Raw genomic sequence first — 21,196 nt, forward strand, 5'->3', positions numbered from 1 at the left:
TGACATCGCTTTAAAACCTTCCACCCATACTTATAAAATATGTCAGAGGAGAAAGATAGCATTTAGAATATATTTCGATCAAATATTCATGAAAATATGATAATTTTTTTCATTTTTAAAAGAATTTTAAAATAATTTTCAAGTATTTTGAGTGTTTTCTTGAGTTTAATATTTTTAATGATGCAGAAGGTCAATGTCCCTGTTCTCCAGATTCTATGTTTAGTTTCTGTGTGACAATCATTGTTTTTCACATAAGATTTCAAAGCTCTGCCTTGCCTTCTGCCAAAGAGCTGGTGTTGCATGACGGTCCATCGCCGTAGTTTGTTATTGAAATGGTTTGCTATGTTTGATAGCTGGACTTTAAATTTTATCCCCGAAATTTGATGAAATCCTTATATTGATTATTATTCTTATTTCTCAAGAATAAAAAAATGGTCTCCTTATTTTTCTATGGAGAAAGCAGTCATCGATCACTGAGAACCTTGGGAAATTTTTTAACAAAATCTGTTAAATGTAACATTTCTCGATTTTTGGAATTTTAAAAACTGAATGTAATCGTGTTTATATGATGTCTTCTGAAAATGAATGTGCATATTATAAAAGTGGTGAGTGGATTCTGACAATAAAAGCTTTTTTTTTTTCTATTTAAAAGTGTGATCTATTGGTGTTAATGTCAACTGTTTATACTTTCGTGTTTATTTAAATAGTTTATTCGTGGATTGCTTTAATAAAAAACTAAGGAAGGTTTTTGTTAGTCAATTGTTTTCAGAGTTTTCATGCCATCATTTTGTTTATTAAAGACTGATACTATTTTTATTGACATTTCATTATTTATAAAGCTGTATATTTGATGATTGCTTGAATTACAAATAGTTGAAATTAATTTTAATATTTCATTTTAATAATTAATTAAAATACCAAAATTTGTTTTAAGCAGTTAGGGCAAAAATTCTTGTGAGAAATCAAATATTGTTCTAATTTTGTATTGCAGCTCTTTTTATTAGAAAGGTGATTAGAGGTAGTTTTCATGTCATCATTGGGTTTCTTTAATTTAATAATTTTTTAAATGAATAATTATCACTTTAAAAAATCGAATATTAATTGCGCTATTTACTGTCAGTATGCACTTTTGATAGTTAAGGCTTAGAATTGCTGGTTCGATCAACCTTTTTTTTAAACATTGAAATATGATTTGATAAAATAATTTCAGACCTCATCTCATATTTTTAATCATTTCAGTTTCAAAATTGTAGTCCTTTTATTAAAAAAATATGGTACATATAGCTGTTATTTTTTAATAAATAAGATTTGTTTTTAATGGCGTATAAATAAAAACTGAATAAATTTATGAAATAAAAACTTTTATGTATAAAACTATTCAATGATAAATTAATTTATCATTCCAGTACTTTATTCATTCTTATTTTCAACTGTTATTGAAGAGGGGAAAAAAACAATCAAGGTATAAGACTTTGCAATTTGTAGAATTGTCATAAGCTGTCTTTAATCGAAACAGATATATTGTCATATTTTATTGAATTTTAAGTTTTTAAACTGTAAAAATATTGGAAACTTTTACTTGCTGTAGTTGGAAAGATCTTTCCATATTGATTTATATGTTAAAAAAAACTTTATGCTTGATTGTCATATATTTTTTAAATATCCATTAACCATTTTTAGATTCCAATCAAGAAGTGAAAAGATATAAGAAATGAAAAAAAAAAAAAAAAACTTTGCTTCTGTCTATCTCAAATTAACAAATATCCCAAAGAAAAATATCAAGATGTTTTCAAATTGTATTTCATTTTCTCTCATTTGCAAATTAATTAAATTTATTTGTATTCCTTCAAAACTGTTCGTCAAAACAAAATTCTTACTAAATACTTACCAAAATATAAAAAATAACTATTGAATTTGCTCTTTTATAAATAATTCTATTTATTTTATTTAACAATTTCAGGTGTTGATAATTTTATATACACTTGTAGAATACTAAAAGAGAGGAATTGTATTGTTCTTAATAGGCATTTTCTAGTAAAAGTATAAGGAATAGCCTTTTACAAATAAAATCTGGATGAAGAAGCAGAAAACACATGCTTTAAGAATATTTCTTTAATTAAAAGAAGTTTAAAAGCAGTGATTTCATACATATGTCTCCCATCAAAAATTATTATGTCCAAGAAAAACAAACATTTAATTTCATTAAATATCATAAAAAATATTTAGCTATGCTTATTTAGTATTTGCTGGCAGTTGTCATATTATTTTGTCAAGTATCTGACAAATATATATATATATGTATATATATTTGAATTGAAGTATGTTTCTTTAAAAGTATATTTAAAAGTTTCTCTAAATATAAAACTATATTTTTTTTTTGTTTTGTTTGAGATTATTGGTATATTTAAACTTGATATTTATTGCTTGGCTAATAGATTTATTAATATTAAGGAAATAAGTAATTCTTTATTTAACAAAATATATCTAATTTTTTTTAACATTTGCTTTACTTTAACAACAAGCTTTAAAAATTATTTTATCAATAAAATTTATCAGTAATTACATTAAAATTAAAATAATAAAAAATTCCAAATGAGTATCTGCTTATTATACTATAAAATTCAAAATTTAATGAGATTTTTTTTATTAGAAAAATAAATTACTATTTAAAATATTAGAAACATTCACATGTTTGAGACTTTATTTTGTGTAAAACAGTAATTAATTAAATGAAATGTATGGATTCTCATTAATTTGGCAAATGTCACATCAAAGGATTGCTGGGCTAACAAAAACAATGAATTACTAGAAATTAAATTTAAAAAAAAAATTTTTTAAATGTAAAAGCTATTTATTGTAAAAAATATTACAAATTATATTGAGAATTATGCAATATATAGTAAATATTACAATATATAACTCAAAAATTTTTCGTTTACCCTTATTACTGTCACTGAAATCCTTATTTTTCTTTTCATGCTTCTCATCCCCCTTTCTGAATGTTAGAATATATGAGGATACAGATTAATGAAGTGCATAAAACTCGACTGAAATTTTTTTTTTTTTTTTTTCAGTTTATCATTAAAACAAGAAAACTTATGTTCATTAATAAAAATCCCTTCTGAATGATGCTATATAAATATGATTAGTTTTTAATCTTTTTACTGTCAAAGATATAATTTAATTAAAATAAGGAAAGGAAAAATGCCCTAAATAAAATAAATTATTGTATATATGTATTGTAATTATACGGAAATCAAAGTTATGTATATATTACTTTAATAACAATATTTATATTTTATTTACTATATTGCATGTCTGGATTTTAAATGTTTATGTTCTATAATATAAAAATACTGTAATTTATTTTTAAAAATTACGTGAAAAGTTTTTATTTCTGTATGTAAATATATGATTTTTCTTTTAGCTCTCACTTTGATAGTCATCATCAAATTTATATATTTTTTCTCATGTATGTTTTGTATCACTTAGGAGTCCATCAACCACAAGATATCCGAGCTGTTGATATTCTTCCATTATTGCAAGAGAAGATTGCAATTGTTTCAGGTGAATTTTGATATGCTTAATTTTTTAATATATATATAAGGTGTTTATTGCAAATTTTCCTTTTTGTATTGGTTATAAAATCAAACCTATATAAAGCATGCCTGCTATTTTAATTATAGAAGATTTAAATTTTTAACTGCATTTTATTCAGTGTCAAGATATAAACTTATATATAATTGTATTAATTTATTTATACTGTAGAACTTGATTAAGCATTCCAATTTGTTAGTTATTTGATTTTTTTTCCCCTGACATCTTGAATTTCCTGTCAGCCAAATATCATTTATAATTCAATCCAAATTTATTTTGATTGACTTGAAATCTAAGCTGAAAAATATTTTTTCCTGTCTGAATTCTTTTCTTTAATTAAGTGCATTCATTTCTTGTTCTCTTGTATTTTTAAAAATCTAAATTAAAAAAATAAAAAGTTTAATCATTTTAATTAAAAGTTAAATTCATTAAAAAAGACAATAAAGACCATTTAAAAAATCGAAACAAAAAACATAGAATACATCAGATGTGAATGTATAGCTTCATTTAAAGTTTTGTTGTTAGTCATTTTTAAGTTAAAAATTCATTTATTCTTAATATTATACCTTCTGTCATTCTAGTTTTCTTACTAATCTTTTTTTTAAAAAAATTCTTACTTATTTTTAGACTTTTTTTTTTTTTTTTGCATAATTTTTAAATAAATCAGAATTTTGTGATATTCATTAAATAAATCTATTTCCAGGCGGCAAAGATCGTAGAGGTTGTCCCATCCTTACGTTTCCTGCTCGCACAAGACCTGAAAGGCTAAGATCTGAAGAATTGAAAAAGCTTTTGCTATACTTATCCACAACACCATGGTATGCTAACCAAGATATTGAAGATAATTTACTAAGAAAAACTAATCCTTAATGTTTTTTTTAATTTGATTTTTAATTCTTCTTTAAATTAAAAATTAGTAGCATTTTTCTTTTTATTATTTTTGTGTAAGCTTTGTTGAAGCTTTTTGTTATTTTTCATCTTAATTCTTCTGAAGCAGTGGTTTTTTTCAGTTATTTCACATATAAATGAATCCGCTTTTCTTTCTTTTCTTTTCTTTATTTTGTTTTGACTGTGAGTACTGGTAAAGGAGTTACCATAAACCTCATTTGGAAAAACCATTCATTTAGCAAATTGGATACAATAAACCATTTCATTAAAAAAAAAACATTAATTACACTTGAAAAAAAATCTAGAATTTTTTAAATGCATTTTTGATAATTGACATAGTTGTTTTGTGTGTACTTTTACTGTATATTGTTGTTGAATGCTTTTGTTTTTATAATGTATATGTAGTAATATAATTAAAATAATCAAGTCCTAAAAGAGATATGAAAAATGGAATCAAATATATTTAAGAATTCTGCACTCCTTTTGCCAAAAATTCATTTTAAAATAAAATGCTTTGAATAGATTTATCCGAATAAGATAATCAGTTCTAACATTATCATAGTTATTTTTATAACTTTTTTCCATAATGTGTAATAGTGAAATTTGTATGTGTTAAATAACCCAAATTAATTTCAATTTATTTAATTCATCCTTTTTTGTTCAATTATAATTTTGTTGATTTCATAGTAATATTATTAAAATGATAAATTCCTACCATTACAGTGAAGAAGCAGCTGAAATGGGATTTTCTGTGGTTATTGATATGAGAGGAACAACATGGAATACAGTTAAACCAATTTTAAAAGTTTTACAGGTAAATAAGTCTTTTGAATATACTGAATAAAGTTTTATATTTGATTATTACTTTTATGTCAAATTTAGAAATTGGAGTGAAGGAATGTAATTATAAAATATCTAAATTGCTTGTATGATTTATTTTGTGTTTATGTTGATTTAATCAAATTAAATATATCATTTTTAAGCAAATTATTTTCTGATTATTAGGAAGCTTTCCCCATCAAAATTCATACTGCTTATATTATAAAGCCAGAAAATTTTTGGCAGAAACAACGCACAAGTTTGGGTAGCGCAAAGTATAAATTTGAAGTAAGTATTCTGGGCTTTTGTCCCTTAACAATTTTTTTTAAATTTGAAGTTTATAATAAAATGTTAAAACAATATATTTGATTGCTGCATTTTAAAAATATTCTGCAGTTTTAGAAAATTAGTTCTTTTAATCTTCATTTTTCTGCTTTCAACTGCACTATTTGCAAAATGATTAAAGTTGAAAACGAAAATTTTTAAGCATATCTTAGAAATCCAGAGTTGAATAGATCCATTACTAATTTTGAATTCAAAGATTAACCTGATAGGTAGAAAAAAATTGTTTATAAAAATTCACTAAACCAAGATGTAAGCCAAAATTACCTATGACAAGATGGAAAATATGAACAAAATATTAAAATAATCTATTTAAAGAAGTGTGTATGTGTAATATTATAAGGGTAACTTTTGGTGGTACTTTGGGATTATTCCGTCGACCATTTTCGGCAAACCCAATATTATCACTAAAAGGTAGCTTTCCGCAAATTCCTTTTCATTATGATAGCGCCAAAGGATTGGCGCATTTTTGCGATCGTTGGCAGGTCGATGGAACAATCCCAAAGTACCTTTTTGGCATATAATTGATATTAAACAAAAGAATCAAGTAAAATGTCATGCTTATTTCAAGCATTAATTCATCTCAGGGTAACCTGTTAAATTTTAAATGATTAAAAGAAATTCACTGAAGGCTTCAGTGAATTTCCTTTTAGTTATAGAGTTGAACTATGAATATACAACAATATTTTAATTTATAATTATTGCAGAAGATATTTAAATGTTTTACTATTTGCTCTTTAATGTTGAAAATTCAATTTTTCATTTTTTTCCCTTGAATATGTATAAATTTATTGCATATTTGATATCTTCAATGAACAGAATTTTTATTATTAGTGAGCAATAAAATCTTGGTAGATAATGTTAATAGTTTAAAGTTTTTATTTATAGGTTAGTTTTTAAATATGGGAAAGCATATATATATAAAATCCCTTAATCTCTCATCTTCACCAATTTAAATTACTTTAATACACTGAATTTTTTATTATTATTTCACAGCATGTAGAGAATAAATCGTAATCATGTGCATATACTATTTCTAATGCTTAAAGAACAAAAATGTATGTAAAATTATTTTAACTAATTTTAATAATTGCTATTGTAATTATCCTGTAAATACATTCTTATACATATTTATTGGAATTTACTGTTTATAAATTAAAACAAATTTAATTCATATTTAGATTACCTTTTTGGTAATTTTTTCCTTATGAATTTATATTGAAATATATTTATATGATCAAAATTAATAAAATTTTTTCTGACTTTACAGACTAGTATGATATCTGTTGAAACCTTGTCTAAATATATTGACCCATCTCAACTAACTAGCGATTTAGATGGAACTTTGCCCTATGATCATAATTTATGGATTGAACTGAGAATGGTAAGATTTTGTATTTAAATCATTAACAGCCATTAATGCAGCAATTTTTAATTTTTTACATTTTATTTAACTATGGAAATATATCTACAGTAGTTAATTTATACATATAATTCCATACTTATAACTTGTATATATTGTTAAATGAATCTTTCAATTGTAATATTTTAAATTAAATTTAAAAAATGTAAAATTTATTTTTATAATAAAAGCTTTGTTGTAATTTCTAGATTTGAGATTTATCTCTAGTTCATTAGTTATTGCAAATGTGAATGAATGTGTGTGTCTATTATTGCTCTACAGATTCTATTATAGAGCTTCTGAGTTTAACTTAAATACACTTCTTAGAGTGAGAATTGCATTTCAAGGCTCATCTGAAGTTTTCATTATTTCAAAATTAAACAGAAATGTGGATATGTTTCATATTGTGTTTTTTACATTTGCAATTTCCTTTTTAATATTTTTGTACATAAATATTTTTTCTTAACATCTCTTAAAATTTTTTTTAAAAAATTGCTTATTAACCAATTAATTGATTGACAATTTTTCTGTAATATTACTTTTAAAAATTTATATTTAATATAATTTTTAACATTACGTTTTGATGTTTTATTATGCAATATTATTTTATTACAAGTTTTATTCCATCAACATTTAACTGTTTTTGCTTTTGATTTCATTTGATAATTTTTTTAACTGCTGGATTTTGCAAAATAAGATAAATTCTGTGATTATTTCAGTTTTTTAATATATCAGGAACTTTAATTTCTTTCAATTTCACACTGTTTATTTAATTTTCTACATTATAAAAAAAGTAAATTTTATGATAGTAATTAAATTGGTTTTTATACTTTAAAATGTATAAAAATTGTAATTTCATATCGAATTTTCCTATTTTGTTTTTGTATATTCTTAGATACAATTTAAAATAATTGTGTTCAGTATTAAATTGTTTAACAATTTGTGATTTAAATATTTTGAATGAACCTTGTAAATAAAAGAAAAGCGAAGTATTTTGAATGATGCTTTTCTTCAAATAAAATGCTACATATATCTATTTATTCTGCTTGCTTCAACACTTTAAAAAAGCAAGTTATATATTGTAACATATGCTAACATTTTTTTTTTTTTTTTTTACTTATAATAATCTTGCTTATATATTTGTGATTATGTGAAGGCAATTAGCTTCTATGAAAATAATTATGTTTAGTAATAACTTTGAAAATTAATTTACATTACACTTAACATATAAACATTTTAGGTTTTTGCATTTTTTACTTCTTAAAACTCTTTTATGTTATCTGTAGTAAAGTTTTTATTAAATTTCCTGAATGCTGGAATGATACAGTTTTGATATTTCTATGATACGACATAGTTTTGCTTTCTTTCTGTGCTGTGATAACTTAAATTGTTTGTTGTGAAATTTTTTATTTATAATTCTGTTTGTTGATATCTATGTTAAATTCTGGTGATAAAATTATCGAAAGTCTGTTTTTTAAATAATTTTATAAGATATAAATAAAATTATCTTCCTGTAGAAATTTTAATTCCTTTCTTTTCTTTTCTTTTTTCAGTCATTAGAAAGTTTTACTTGGAAAGCTACTGATTTACTTAATAGAATGGAAACTGTGAAAGATGATTTGACTCGTAATGACTTTGCAGATGATGTTTCAACTTCCAAATCCATGATAGATGCTCATTCTTCTCTCAAAAAAAGAATTATTCAAGTACCTGTTGAAGACATTGACTTAGAAGGGCAACAAGTTCTTCATAAGTAAATATAAAATATTTGCATAAGTTGCATTCCTCTCATTTTAAATGATATTACTTTAATTTTCTAATGATGTAACTAAAATTTTCTTATAGTTTTAATTTTGAGTTATTGATTTGAAATCATGGTTTTACTTCCTTTTTTCTGGTTTTTATATGTGCTTGTGCCTAAGTTTCCACTCATTTGGCTTTGATTGTGTCATTTTAGTTAAACCTCTTCAGGACAAATGATGTGCATATCTGCATTTGTGTTATATTCTTAGAACTGAATGCTGTATCCTTGCATTACTATAGAAGCATGCCAATGGGCTTATGGTGCAAGGGTGCATTGAACTTTTGAATGAAATGTTTGCTGTTAGATGGCATTACTAATCCTTGTTTCTTTCAAATAATTGGTCACATTCTTTAGTATTTTTCTCTCAGATGTCAGATTGGGGTTGTGCAAGTGTCTGTGAATCATAAATTTTTCAAAAATGCAATGTAAAGAAAAATATACTAATTTTAAATGGTTGTTATCATTTATACTTTAATTTAAAGTAAGATTGTATTCTAGCATGGGTTTCTCAGTTTCATTTGTGCGCTTATGACTATCTTTATTCGGGGGGAGGGAGGGTAGAATATGTGAATTTATGAATATTTGATATATGAATTTTCTTATGATAGTAACAAAGCATTAATTTATTTATGGTAATAAAGATGTGATCAGAAACATAAAAGATTCATTGTGTACTCAAAGCAAATTAAAAAAGATAAAAGTCAAATCTTCTTATTAATGTACACTGTATAATACTGATTTCAAAATATTGATGTGCATCTTGAGATTTTTAATGCAGCTTTGAAGTATTAATTATTATAATTTTCATGAATTATTTTAAAATGTTTAATGTAAATATTTATTTTTTATTGTATTTTGGATTAATAATCAGTGGTGTAATTTTGAAACTATTAATTATAACGCAATACACTATATATATTTTTTAATATTAAATATCAAGTATTTTAATACGATAACTATTATCAAATATTTAAAAATTGTTTCATTTCTTTGCAAAGGATTTATTTTACTAATTGTATACCTTGTAATGAAATTAGTGCTTGTACAACCTAAGCATGAGAAAATGCTCCATCCTGCACAGACAGTTGGCGCTTGCCCGATGCTTCCTTACCTGTGGGAGCACTTCTTTTCACATGCATCTAATCTTTTAGGAATTAATGATTTTTATTCTCCATGTTTTGTGTCCAATGAAAACAAAATCTTACATTTTTTAATGTATACGGCTTTTTGCATTTAAATTGGATAAATAACATTGGAAGAGTAATTTTGATCATTTTGCAATACAATTTCATAATTGCTAATTGTTGTTGATAATATCTCATTCTGTATGTGCTTGTGTTAGCTTTATGTATAAAATATAACAAAATGTAGGTTTCATAGACTAATAATGTAGGCACTTGAATTTCTCTTTAACTTGTTTAGAAGCATTTTTTGAAGCATTTTTCAGTGTGCACAATTTTGCTGAAATCTATAGATATTTACTTTAAAAAAAATATTCTCTATTTTTCTTCTAATTCTCTAATTAAAAAAAACTAAGAATGAATTTGCTCTTTTGCTCATGCATTTTAAAAAAGAAATGTATATTCAAATCATGCAATTTCAGTTTAAAATGCTTATCAGAGTATAAATCAAGGATTAGATATCTTTTGTTCTACCATATAACATTTATTTCTAATATTTTTTTCTAGTCATGAAATTTATCTTAAAGTAGTTTTATCGCACTTTAAACTTAAGTTAAATTTTTTTATAAAATTTCTTTCAGGTTAAGTTTTGCAACAGGTGGTAGTAGTGGAGGCTCGTGTGATTCAGGCTATTCTAGCAGAGATAGTGGTCCTGCAGGAATGGCTGGAAATGTTGATTTTCAAAATGCAGTTCCTCAAGTTGTCCAATTATTAGAAAATATTCATGTTACTAGGCAACATCTCTTACAGTTGTGGCACATACGAAAAGTCAAACTTGACCAATGTCTTCAACTTCGTTTGTATGAACAGGATGCTCAAAAAGTAATTAACTCTGAATGTTTTCAAATTAGCATCTATAAAAATATATATGCTTGAATAACGTATGTGCTTTGATTTATGTTGAATTCTGCTGCAGAGATTCCCTGCAATTTTATTATATATATATATATATATATATATATATATATATATACTAGCCGCCTTTGGCGACCAGCCGGTTCGCCAATCTTAATGTTCGTTAAAATTTTAATAATTAAATATTTTAGGCAATTCCAACTTTAATAGCTTCTTCATCAAAATATTTTAAAACTTCAAATTTTGATAGTCATATAATTCTCTCATAATATTATAAACGCCTTCAGTCATAACATAGTATGTATCTCTCTAATTTTCTGTTAGTTCCTGTAGAATTTATGCTATAAATTAAAGTGGAAAGGATTAATCTGCAATTAATATAATAATATTTTTTACTGAAACAAAGTATTTTTTTGTAATATGATTACTGAAAACAGTCACTGAGCATTTAAACTTTATGGGCACTAAAGAATATCTTTCCTAATTTATGTAATATTTCAAGAATTTGTCAACAAAATATTCTCAGATTCATTATGACCAGAACGATTAATTAACAATGTTTAATTTTAAATGCATCAAACACTAAGAAAATAAAACGAATCGTTTAAAATAATCGGTTGAAAACAGGTTAAAAAAAACTAAAAAAACGATGTACTTAAAACTATAAGCGTATACAAAAAATATATAACTAACATAAATACAATTTAATTACAAAAACATGCAACTAACCTAAAGATAATTTAAATCATCCGTTGATAATGGTTGTCATGTCAAGAATCAGAACACAATGCGCGTGCGTGAATTTTCAACGCCAGTTACAGTAACGCAAATGCGTGAGTTTTTCTACTCCAGTTGGGATAACGCTATGCAGATTAGAAATTTTTAATTTCCTTTATTCTGTTATATTTTAATTCAAAGGTACTTCAGAATGAATCTGAAAGATTGATTATTTAACAATGTTTAATTTTAAATGCATCAAACATTAAGAAAATAAACAGAATTGTTTGAAATAATCAGCAGAAAAATCTTAAGCCTAGCCTCATGACTGTTGGGAAAAAAAACTGAAACCATACTCATTTGGCAGTGGGGAAAATGAAAAGATTTTTTTGGCGAGAAAGTTAATTTATAATTAATAATTAAAATTCTAATTAAAAATTCAAAAAAGGGTTATTTTATCTTTTAAGTTAGATCAAACTGCACACAGTGTGCAAATTTGATTAAAATCGGTTAAGTAGTTTAGGAGTCCATCGCGGACAAACAATGTGACACGTAATTTATATATATTAAGATATATGTCTGTTTTAAAAACCTAATCTTAAATTTAAGTATGTACTTTTCAAGTATAATCTTGCCATACAAATGCAAATTGCCAGTGATTTCATATAAAATGTATATAGTTATTTTATCCTTTTTATTAAAATTTGTCCTCATTATTTAAATTAATTGTAGAAAACAATTAAGAACTTTGAATGCCTCTATATGATAAATTATAAATAAAAATTAAAAAAAATAATAAATAATGTTCAATTTATTTGATTACTGTTTAATTAAAAAAAGTTTATATATTATTTTTCATTCAGTGTAAATTAAACTATTAAGCTAATATTTTCTATGATCCATTATTTTTTATTTTATTTCTTTTATTTTATTGCAGATGTTTGACTGGATTTATCATAACAGAGATTTGTTTCTTGTGAGTTATGTTGATATTGGACTTACATATCAGGAAGCTAAAGATCTTCAAGAAGAACATACTCATTTTACTAGATCATCAATGGTAATCTTAAATTATAGCATTTAAAAAATTATTATTAAAAAGGCTTTCGCTTTTGACAGAACAATTTTAAGCTGATAATGTTTATTGAGATGAATTGAATAAATTTATATTTATTTAACTAATTGATACTTATTTTAACAATTTTAGTTTAAACTGATTTTTCATCTTGTTGTTAAATATATGAATGTTTTCAACAAGATTGTAGTTAGTTTATGTGTTTTAATTGAAATTTTCATTCTGTATTTTAAGGGAAGCCCTATTTTTTTAGTATTTTCAATTTACTTTCAAATATTAATTTAAATATTTTTTTTCAAAAACAATTGATAATATTTAAATATGAAACATGTTTATTCTCAACATTTTGTTCAATATGTACATAATATTTTTGTGAAATTTGAGATGAAGTGTTATTTTAAAAAGATTAAACTGATGCTAAAAAGAAAATAAATTGTTTGACATGTGGGTTTTTTTTATTAATTCATTCTTTTATTTCCCATTTATTCAAATATTTTAAAGCAATCTGTGTATTATATTTGTAATGATCTTCAAAACCATTAATCACCATTTTACCAAAAACCATTAATTGAATAATGATGCAAGACAAAATTAGCAATTAGAAAAATAATAATTTACTTCTAAATAAGTATGATTTTTTGTTTAAAAAAATATTATATCATATGATAAGTCTAAAATTGATTTTTATTATTAAATGAGAGTCCAAGTCAATTTTTTTCACTGTTACTCCTTTCAGAATGTATATGTAAATATAAATCGCATACTCTCAGTTGCTTCAAGACTTATTGAAGGTGGTCATTATTCAGCTGCTACAATACAACAAATAGCAGCTCGACTAGATCGAGCTTGGAAGGAATTTGCTGCAGGTTTAGATGAAAGAACAACTGTTCTTACATTATCTGTTTTATTTCATCAAAAAGCCGAGCAGGTATAGATTCATTTTTTAACTTTATTATTTTTAATATTTGAGCATCATCAGACTTTCTTTGGTTTCATGTGCAGTTTTAGATTTTAAAATAATTAGCATATAGTATTATTAGCCATATTAATTACATGTGATTAAATTGATAATTGAAATGCTTATGGAATTAAAATTGAAAAACTTAAGGGGATGAAATTCTACTATTACAGTTATCTCTGAAGATGATGATTCTAACTACATGCGATAAGATAAATATTCAGTTATTTTACTTAAGTAAATATGAGAAGTATTATCTCTGATATTTAACTGTTTAAAACATTTTGCATTGTTGTAATAGTCAGTGATTGATCTGAAATGAAACTGTGGACAGCTTACCCATTTGTTTATAATCAAATTTAGCATTATCTTGATTAAATAATCTCTAAAGCAGCCATTTGTTTCCAGTTTTAAAGATCATGTTCATATCAGTGCCTCCTGTACGAAAGTATTGGGCTGTGTATCCTTTTTAATGCCATTTATTTTAGCTATTAGTTAAAGGGAGGGAATGTAACTAGCATTTCTTAAGTTTAAGTATTGCTAAAAAGATGAAATATGATTAATTATTAAAAAGATGAAATATGATTCATTAATTATAACAGCCTTTCTATATTATGAGACTTGCATCTTAAATAAACATCCTTGGTTTAAAAGATGAAAGCATTAAACGTGTTATTTTCAAAATATTCTCAAATATTTCATTGGGGGGGGGGGCTCTTCAACTCTCTTCATAATGAAAATTTATACATTTCCATGAACAAAGCATTATACTGGAAATTAAACTGTTACACCAAAATAAGCATAATTGAAGTTGCATCTACATAATGCCTCACTGATTATTATATGCATATTTTTAAATATTTCAGTACATGAATAGTGTGTCCCTGTGGAGTAAAGCTTGCGAGCAAACAATAGTTCCAAGAGAAGTCACTCATTTGGAAGATGTCATCCATCAGCATCAGACATTGTATGAAAACATGTGCCAAGCATATACTGAAGTAAATCTCTTTTTTAAGGCTTTTCTATTATAATAAAAATTATAATTCAAATTATTTAACATCTAATAGTTTTTAGTATTATTATTCACATTTCTTTATTGTGTATGTTGATTAGATATTGTTTTATAGGTTCATAGCACCAGTAAAAAACTTTTGTATCAACTAGATCATCTTGTCCAAGTTTGTCACCAGCCTAGAGTAGACATGTCTTCACGAAAACATGTAAATATTTTTTTAACCTATCTTATTTAACTTGCTTCATACTTTAAAAATAAAATTTTTATTGTTGCTTTTTTTTTTTTTTTTTGCTCATTTTTTAATATGCTAGAGTTATGTTTTTTTTTTCATTTGTGCGTTATCATTGGCAATATATTAATATTTTCACATCATAATTATCTGTTAAATGAGTAATTTAATTGTTGTATAACAATAAAATTTTAAGAAATATTACTTTTATAGAGTAATTAAAACATGCTTGAAAAAACATATTTTCTTAAAAATGTAATTGTATTTTGCTTAAATGAAAATTATTTTATCAATTATCTTTATAATTTTAGCATTAATCATTCTAGTTAATCAGAATCCATAAATAGTATGTATTAGTCTCAAATAAATCTGTGTAATAGCAAACTAACTATTATTTGTTTTACTATTTATTTTTAGTCTCATGGGGAAAGCAAAAATTTGTCTGAAATGTTAAATCATATTGGAAATAATCATCACTGTAATCCAGCTGCCGATTACTCTGAAGGTGCCAAACATGTTCTGTCTGTTATTCATGATATCCTAAATCATCATCGAGCTCTTGAAACCCAGTGGCATACCAAAAAAGTGAAATTACATCAACGATTAGCTCTTGGCTTATTTCAAGAGGATGTGCGCCAGGTATTTGGTCTTTAAATTATAATTTCTAAATGATTTTTACTGTTTCAGAAATACATCTCGTGCAGAAGTTTATCAGCATTTTCTGGTGAACTGCTCAATATATTTTCTTAAGAATAGATTGCTTCCTGATGAATGTTATTACTCTCTACTTAAATTGCTGTAAATTCTGAACATATTGCTTACAAAGACTTCTAAGTTGTCTATAGAAAACCAACTACTCTGATATTTGCTTATTAAATGTTTTACCTATTATTTATGTAAAAGGCAATTTTTATATAAATAGAAAATGAATTCTTGCTTATGTTAATTCTTTAGATTGTTAGAATAAAATAGAAGATGAAAATTATATGTTTATGAATTTAAATGATTTTAAGGAATATAATTTACTTACAAAACATGCCTATCTGTAACATATTGTTAATTGATGATGTTGATCAGTATGAAGTTAAAAATTTTTCTTTGAGCTTGAAGTTTGAATTATTTTAACCATTATTGGATATTTTAATTTAAAAAAGTATATAAATTGAATGTGTTTAATACACACAATTTAAAATGTTAATTTCTAAATTTTCAAAAGAACTAGATAATACGAGTATGTAATAGTTTCTAATTAATCTACACTCTAAAAATATTTTCCTCATCACTAAAAGTCTGATTTTACTGTTACTTTAACCATTGAGATACGGGGCTATTATTTTTTTCTCAAACATAAAGCATAAAGTTGACAAATTCTTTTCTAATCTCCATCATTAAAAAGAAAAAAATCCGTAATTTCAAAATTTTCTAATTTAGTGCTAGATTTAATTTTTTATGGTTTTATTCAGTTTTCAAATAATACTTTAAAACTGTGGTTTCTCTTTTACAGGTCTTAGATTGGTTGGAAAATCATGGTGAAGTATTTTTAAGAAAAAATACTGGAGTTGGTAGAAACCTGCAACGTGCAAAAGTTCTTCAGAAAAGTCATGAACATTTTGAAACTGTGGCTCAGGTAATTTTATAAATTGAATTTTTCCACAAAAAGCAAATTTTTTTACTATAAATATTCTTTGATTTCTTTTGTTTTATTTTAATTACAAATTATGTTGTGCAAAGTTATTATTAACAGAAGCTAATATTTAAAGAAATTATTTAATAGTTTAAAATATAGTAATGGTAGTTCATTTAGCTTGTCTATTAAAGTTTAGAAATGTTTTCCTTAATAGAAGACTAATTTTTTAATTATATATATTTTTATTAATTCAAATTAATCTGTAAATGTTGCTATTTTTATCTATTGAAATAATTTTTATTGTAACCTAAACCAAAGTTTTATAGCAAATGATAACTTTTAGTTCTGTTAATCACTAAAAAAATTCATTTGTATATGATAAATAAATTGGGATTTCATAAATTAAAGCTGTATTTTTAAAAATTGAAAGGAATTAGAAAACAGTTATTATTTTATCCATTGCTTTCATTGCTCAAATTATTTTCTTATGTAAGTGCATTTGTTCTGTTTGAGTGATTTCCTTTTTATCTGTTATTTTTTTTATATTTTTGCTTATTCTATTTTCTTTTAATGCTCTTCTGTTTTTTTTTTTTATTTTTTATTTTACATGTATATGTATTAATTTATGCTTACAGGGAACAATTTGTTCTTTAATTGTACCCTTTTTTCTGATTTATTTTTTAAATATTTATTTTGTAAATTTAAAAATTTTATAATGATTTTAATATTATTTCATATCCAATAAAGATAATGTAATAAAGATGATCTACATTTTATTATTTTTTTCTCATTTTAGAATACTTACACAAATGCTGAAAAATTGCTTGCTGCTGCTGAAGAATTAGCTCAGACTGGTGAATGCAATGCTGAAGAAATTTACAGTGTAGCACAAGAATTAGAAGGTCATATTACCAGCTTCGCTGCTCGGGTTGACCAACGGAGAAATCTCTTAGATTTAGCTGTCATGTTTTTCACTCATGAAAATGAAGTAATTTGAAATTTTCACTCTAAATTTGATCCTTTGAATAATGGTTATGAAGTTTTTATGTTATACATGATTGATGTTATTTTTTAAATTTTTTCTTTATGAACAATTGTTACAAAAGAAAGAAATTATCATCTGCTGATACAATTTACTTATGCTATTCTACTTGTAGTTCCTTGGAAATTATCGTGGTTTACATGTGCATGTTTTACCCAAATAAGATTGTTGGCATATTTATTAATGTTAGTTCTTTTATAAATTTTTACTAAAATCTAGAATTTTACTATAGTTCTAGTTGCATGCAATTGTTTTTTGTTTATGAAATGTTATTGTTTGACCTTTATAAATAATTAATAAATATTTGGTGCTGTATAGCAGGAATAAAAGCCCTTGCATTATAAAAATGGAAAATAAAGTTCACTTGGAAAAAAACAATTATTAATTATTATTAAATACCAAATACCATTAAGAAAAGAAAAGAATTTTAAGAAAAGGGTCATAAAATATTAACATTATCTTTAAAACTGTGAATATAAACACTTAAATGTGGTAAATTCAAATTTGAACTGCATTCTTATTAAGGGTGATTATTTTAAAATACAAGACATAACTCATTTAGTAACTTATTTCGTTACTTTTTAGCTACTTAATTTAATTAATTTGGACGATTTTTTAAGACATTTTCACAACATAATTAACAAATATATATGCTATAATGTACTAAATTTTAAATGAATATATATATATATATATGTAATATTATTTGTGGTGAAGCATGATGCAGTTGAAGGCAATGAAGATACTTTTAATTTCGTGACGTCGTTTTATTCATTTTGAAGAAGCAAGCATATGTACAAGCGACGAGCACACAGAACGACACAGAAAGGAATGAGGGAAGAGCTCTTGGACATTTTATCCCTGGTCTTATATAACCTATGATTTTGATAGGGAAAATGCTTCTTTACAGTGCTAATGTATTATGAGATTTCGATAGGGATTTTCATTACAGGCGCCGAGAAGGTAGGGGAAACAAAGGGAGATTTTAAAAAAGTATTTGCTTGATCAGCGGTATGTTATCTCTTCACGCGTAGTGTGGGAAAGTTAGATTTTAGCTGATTCAACAATTTAACAAAGCTTCTCTTGAATTAATTAAGTAGAGACAGTGGAATTGGATCACGAAATAAGAGAATATTTTAGAATGAAGTTGCTATGGGCTAAATTAAGATGAAGTTACTATGAAAGTTAATTAAATTGAAATTAGAGTTAAAATATCATTACATATATATATGTAAAGCATAAATTTTTTTGGAAGCATAGTCGTGGTCGAAGGAGGAGAAGAAGAATTAGAATTTTTAACTTCATTTTATGTCCATCTCGGGAGGCACAAGCAGCACGGACAGGACATGTCTGTTCACAGCACAACACAAAAGCAGAAGGCGATAAAAGAGAGGGGAAGTAATTTTCACAGTGCTTATATACAATGAATCTTTGATAGGGACCTCTCCACACATGCCAATTTAAGCAAGGGAAACACGGGGATCTTTTAGAGGAATTTGTTTAGGTCAGGAATTTTTTTATCCCCTCACTCAGAGCATGGAAACTGCCGATTAAAGCATTCTACAAAGCTTCTCCTGAATTAATTAACTAGAAAAAGTGGAACGGGATCAGGAAAAAAGACAACATTCTAGAATGAAGCCAATATGGGCTAAATCAAACTGAAAGCCAGGAAACCAACCAAGTGCAAATTAGATTTTAAAACATCATTACATATATAAACTAAATTATAGTATATATATTCCGTTAAAGTATAATGCAGTATATTAAATTTTTATTGAATATTTAAAAGCCTATTGCTATGTATACTAAATAACAGGTTGTGTTAGCTGTTTCTCAGATATTTTGCTTCCTTTTTTTTTAAAGTTAATTAATATTTGTGTTTGAAATTAAGAGGTTTATTCCAGTCACTATTAATATTCTTTCATCCTTTTTCTTAACTCCATTTAATTTTACAGCTAACTAGTTGGTTTGAAGAACTCCGACAGGAATTGCAAAGTGATGAAGTTGCTGAAAATGTTGAAGGAGCTGAGCAGTTACTTGAGCAGTTCAATCAACAAAGAGATTCAACTATTGATGCTGCAATGAATACAGTTTCAGAGGGTGAAGCTCTTTTAGAAGAGTTACAGTAAGTATAATTTCTGTAATTTAATGTGCTGCTTATTGATGAATTTTAGAATTTTATTAATCAGGAAATATTTGGTGATACTTAATTGCTGACATGCTATTAATGCATCAGTACCTTTAACCCTTCATAGGGCATAGCTATTTTATGCCTCATATTAAGCACAGCAATCTCTTACAATGCATACCCCCTCCCCCTTCTAAGTTTATGTTTGAAATATGTTTATTCTTGAGTATATTGTTTATATTTCTGCGATCTTGCAAAAAATTACTGGGTGTAAAGTCAAAAATTAACAAAATGAAGCAACTTTAATTAAAATGTTCTTTACATATGCATCATAGAATGTTAAAATAACCAAGCATTAATGTTGAATTTGGTGTAACACTAAACTAATGTGAAGTGAAAAATTTTAAAGAATAAGAAAACAGAAAATATGTAAAAGTATGAATTGAATATAGACAATTCCTATTGCTGCTACAGCTAATTATATTTTGGTATTTTATGTCGTTATTATTCTGAACATCAGTATAGCAGAAAAAAAAATTTATTGACTTATTGATAGATAAAAATATCTTCAATGTTTGCATTTGAATAAGAATTTGCATGTAATGTTTTTAAAATAATTAATTTTCTAATTCTTGATGTGATGGAAAAGGGCAGAAAAATATTCCAATTTCAATGGATTTGCTAGTATTCTGCCATCAATGAAATAATCTACCTGGAAAGATTTTTTATTTTGTTTTTCATTGTGAGTAGAGACAGTCTTTCTATTTATTTAATTGATGTTAAGGACTACCTAAAACAAACTGCTAAAATTTCTTCTTTGAGGCCATAACTTTCCTTAATTGCAGTGCTAGTTGGATACTGCATAGTTTTAATTGTCCTTAGTAGAAACAATTGATCTTCAATGAAGGGGTGAAAATGGCTGCTACTCATCTACTCTGATAAATTATACCAATTTCAGATAACTATTCCTAAATTATCTTTCAAGCCAAATTTTGTATTTACTAATTAAAACAGCATGTAATTTCATATGTGTAAACTAGAAATAAAATTGATAAAGTGAAAAAATATTACAATGTTAAAAACAATGACTTAACAGATAGCTCGTCTTCAACAGATTGAACATAAAATATTCCTAAGTGACCTGGCAGATTGTTCAGTTAGTGAAGGATTGATTAACATGTATTTTTTCAATTTTTAGACATTTTTAAAAAAATAAGTTTATACCTCCTTTATTCATGCATTTGTTTTCTATTTGTTTATTCTTTCAGAAATTCTGGTTTAGAACCTGATTCAGATTCTAGTACATCATATGCAGCAATTGAAGGATTGTTGGAATCACTTAGTAGAAGCAGAGAAGACCTTGAAGAATTGTGGGCAAATAGAAAGTTGAAACTTGATCTTTGTCTGCAGTTACGGCTGTTTGAAAGAGATGCATTAGAGGTAAAAATTCTTTGTCTTTAAATGAATATTTATATCTGAAAACGAATACATTCCTCCCCCCCCCCCCAATATTTCTG

At 25.3% G+C, this 21,196-nt stretch overlaps 1 protein-coding gene across 2 annotated transcripts in view; it reads left to right on the forward strand.

The window, feature by feature from the left end:
* The first annotated feature begins 28 nt into the window (after positions 1-28).
* The window catches only part of LOC129983772 (triple functional domain protein-like), a 53,340-nt gene continuing 32,172 nt past the window's right edge, over positions 29-21,196 (forward strand). Inside the window, exons 1-17 of one of the 2 annotated variants that reach the window (XM_056093396.1) lie at positions 29-605; positions 3,493-3,567; positions 4,301-4,415; positions 5,209-5,299; positions 5,491-5,592; positions 6,917-7,030; positions 8,602-8,801; positions 10,615-10,855; positions 12,543-12,665; positions 13,417-13,608; positions 14,505-14,636; positions 14,766-14,858; positions 15,300-15,521; positions 16,387-16,509; positions 17,306-17,497; positions 19,507-19,676; positions 20,948-21,119. In XM_056093396.1, coding sequence (XP_055949371.1) covers positions 566-605; positions 3,493-3,567; positions 4,301-4,415; positions 5,209-5,299; positions 5,491-5,592; positions 6,917-7,030; positions 8,602-8,801; positions 10,615-10,855; positions 12,543-12,665; positions 13,417-13,608; positions 14,505-14,636; positions 14,766-14,858; positions 15,300-15,521; positions 16,387-16,509; positions 17,306-17,497; positions 19,507-19,676; positions 20,948-21,119 — 2,397 coding nt within the window. In that variant the 5' untranslated portion in view covers positions 29-565. The remainder of the gene's footprint in view (positions 606-3,492; positions 3,568-4,300; positions 4,416-5,208; positions 5,300-5,490; positions 5,593-6,916; positions 7,031-8,601; positions 8,802-10,614; positions 10,856-12,542; positions 12,666-13,416; positions 13,609-14,504; positions 14,637-14,765; positions 14,859-15,299; positions 15,522-16,386; positions 16,510-17,305; positions 17,498-19,506; positions 19,677-20,947; positions 21,120-21,196) is intronic. The other variant, XM_056093397.1, reaches the window with a different exon arrangement.

This window comes from Argiope bruennichi, chromosome 9, assembly GCF_947563725.1.
Source record: "Argiope bruennichi chromosome 9, qqArgBrue1.1, whole genome shotgun sequence".
In the NCBI taxonomy this organism is placed as follows: Eukaryota; Metazoa; Arthropoda; class Arachnida; order Araneae; family Araneidae; genus Argiope; species Argiope bruennichi.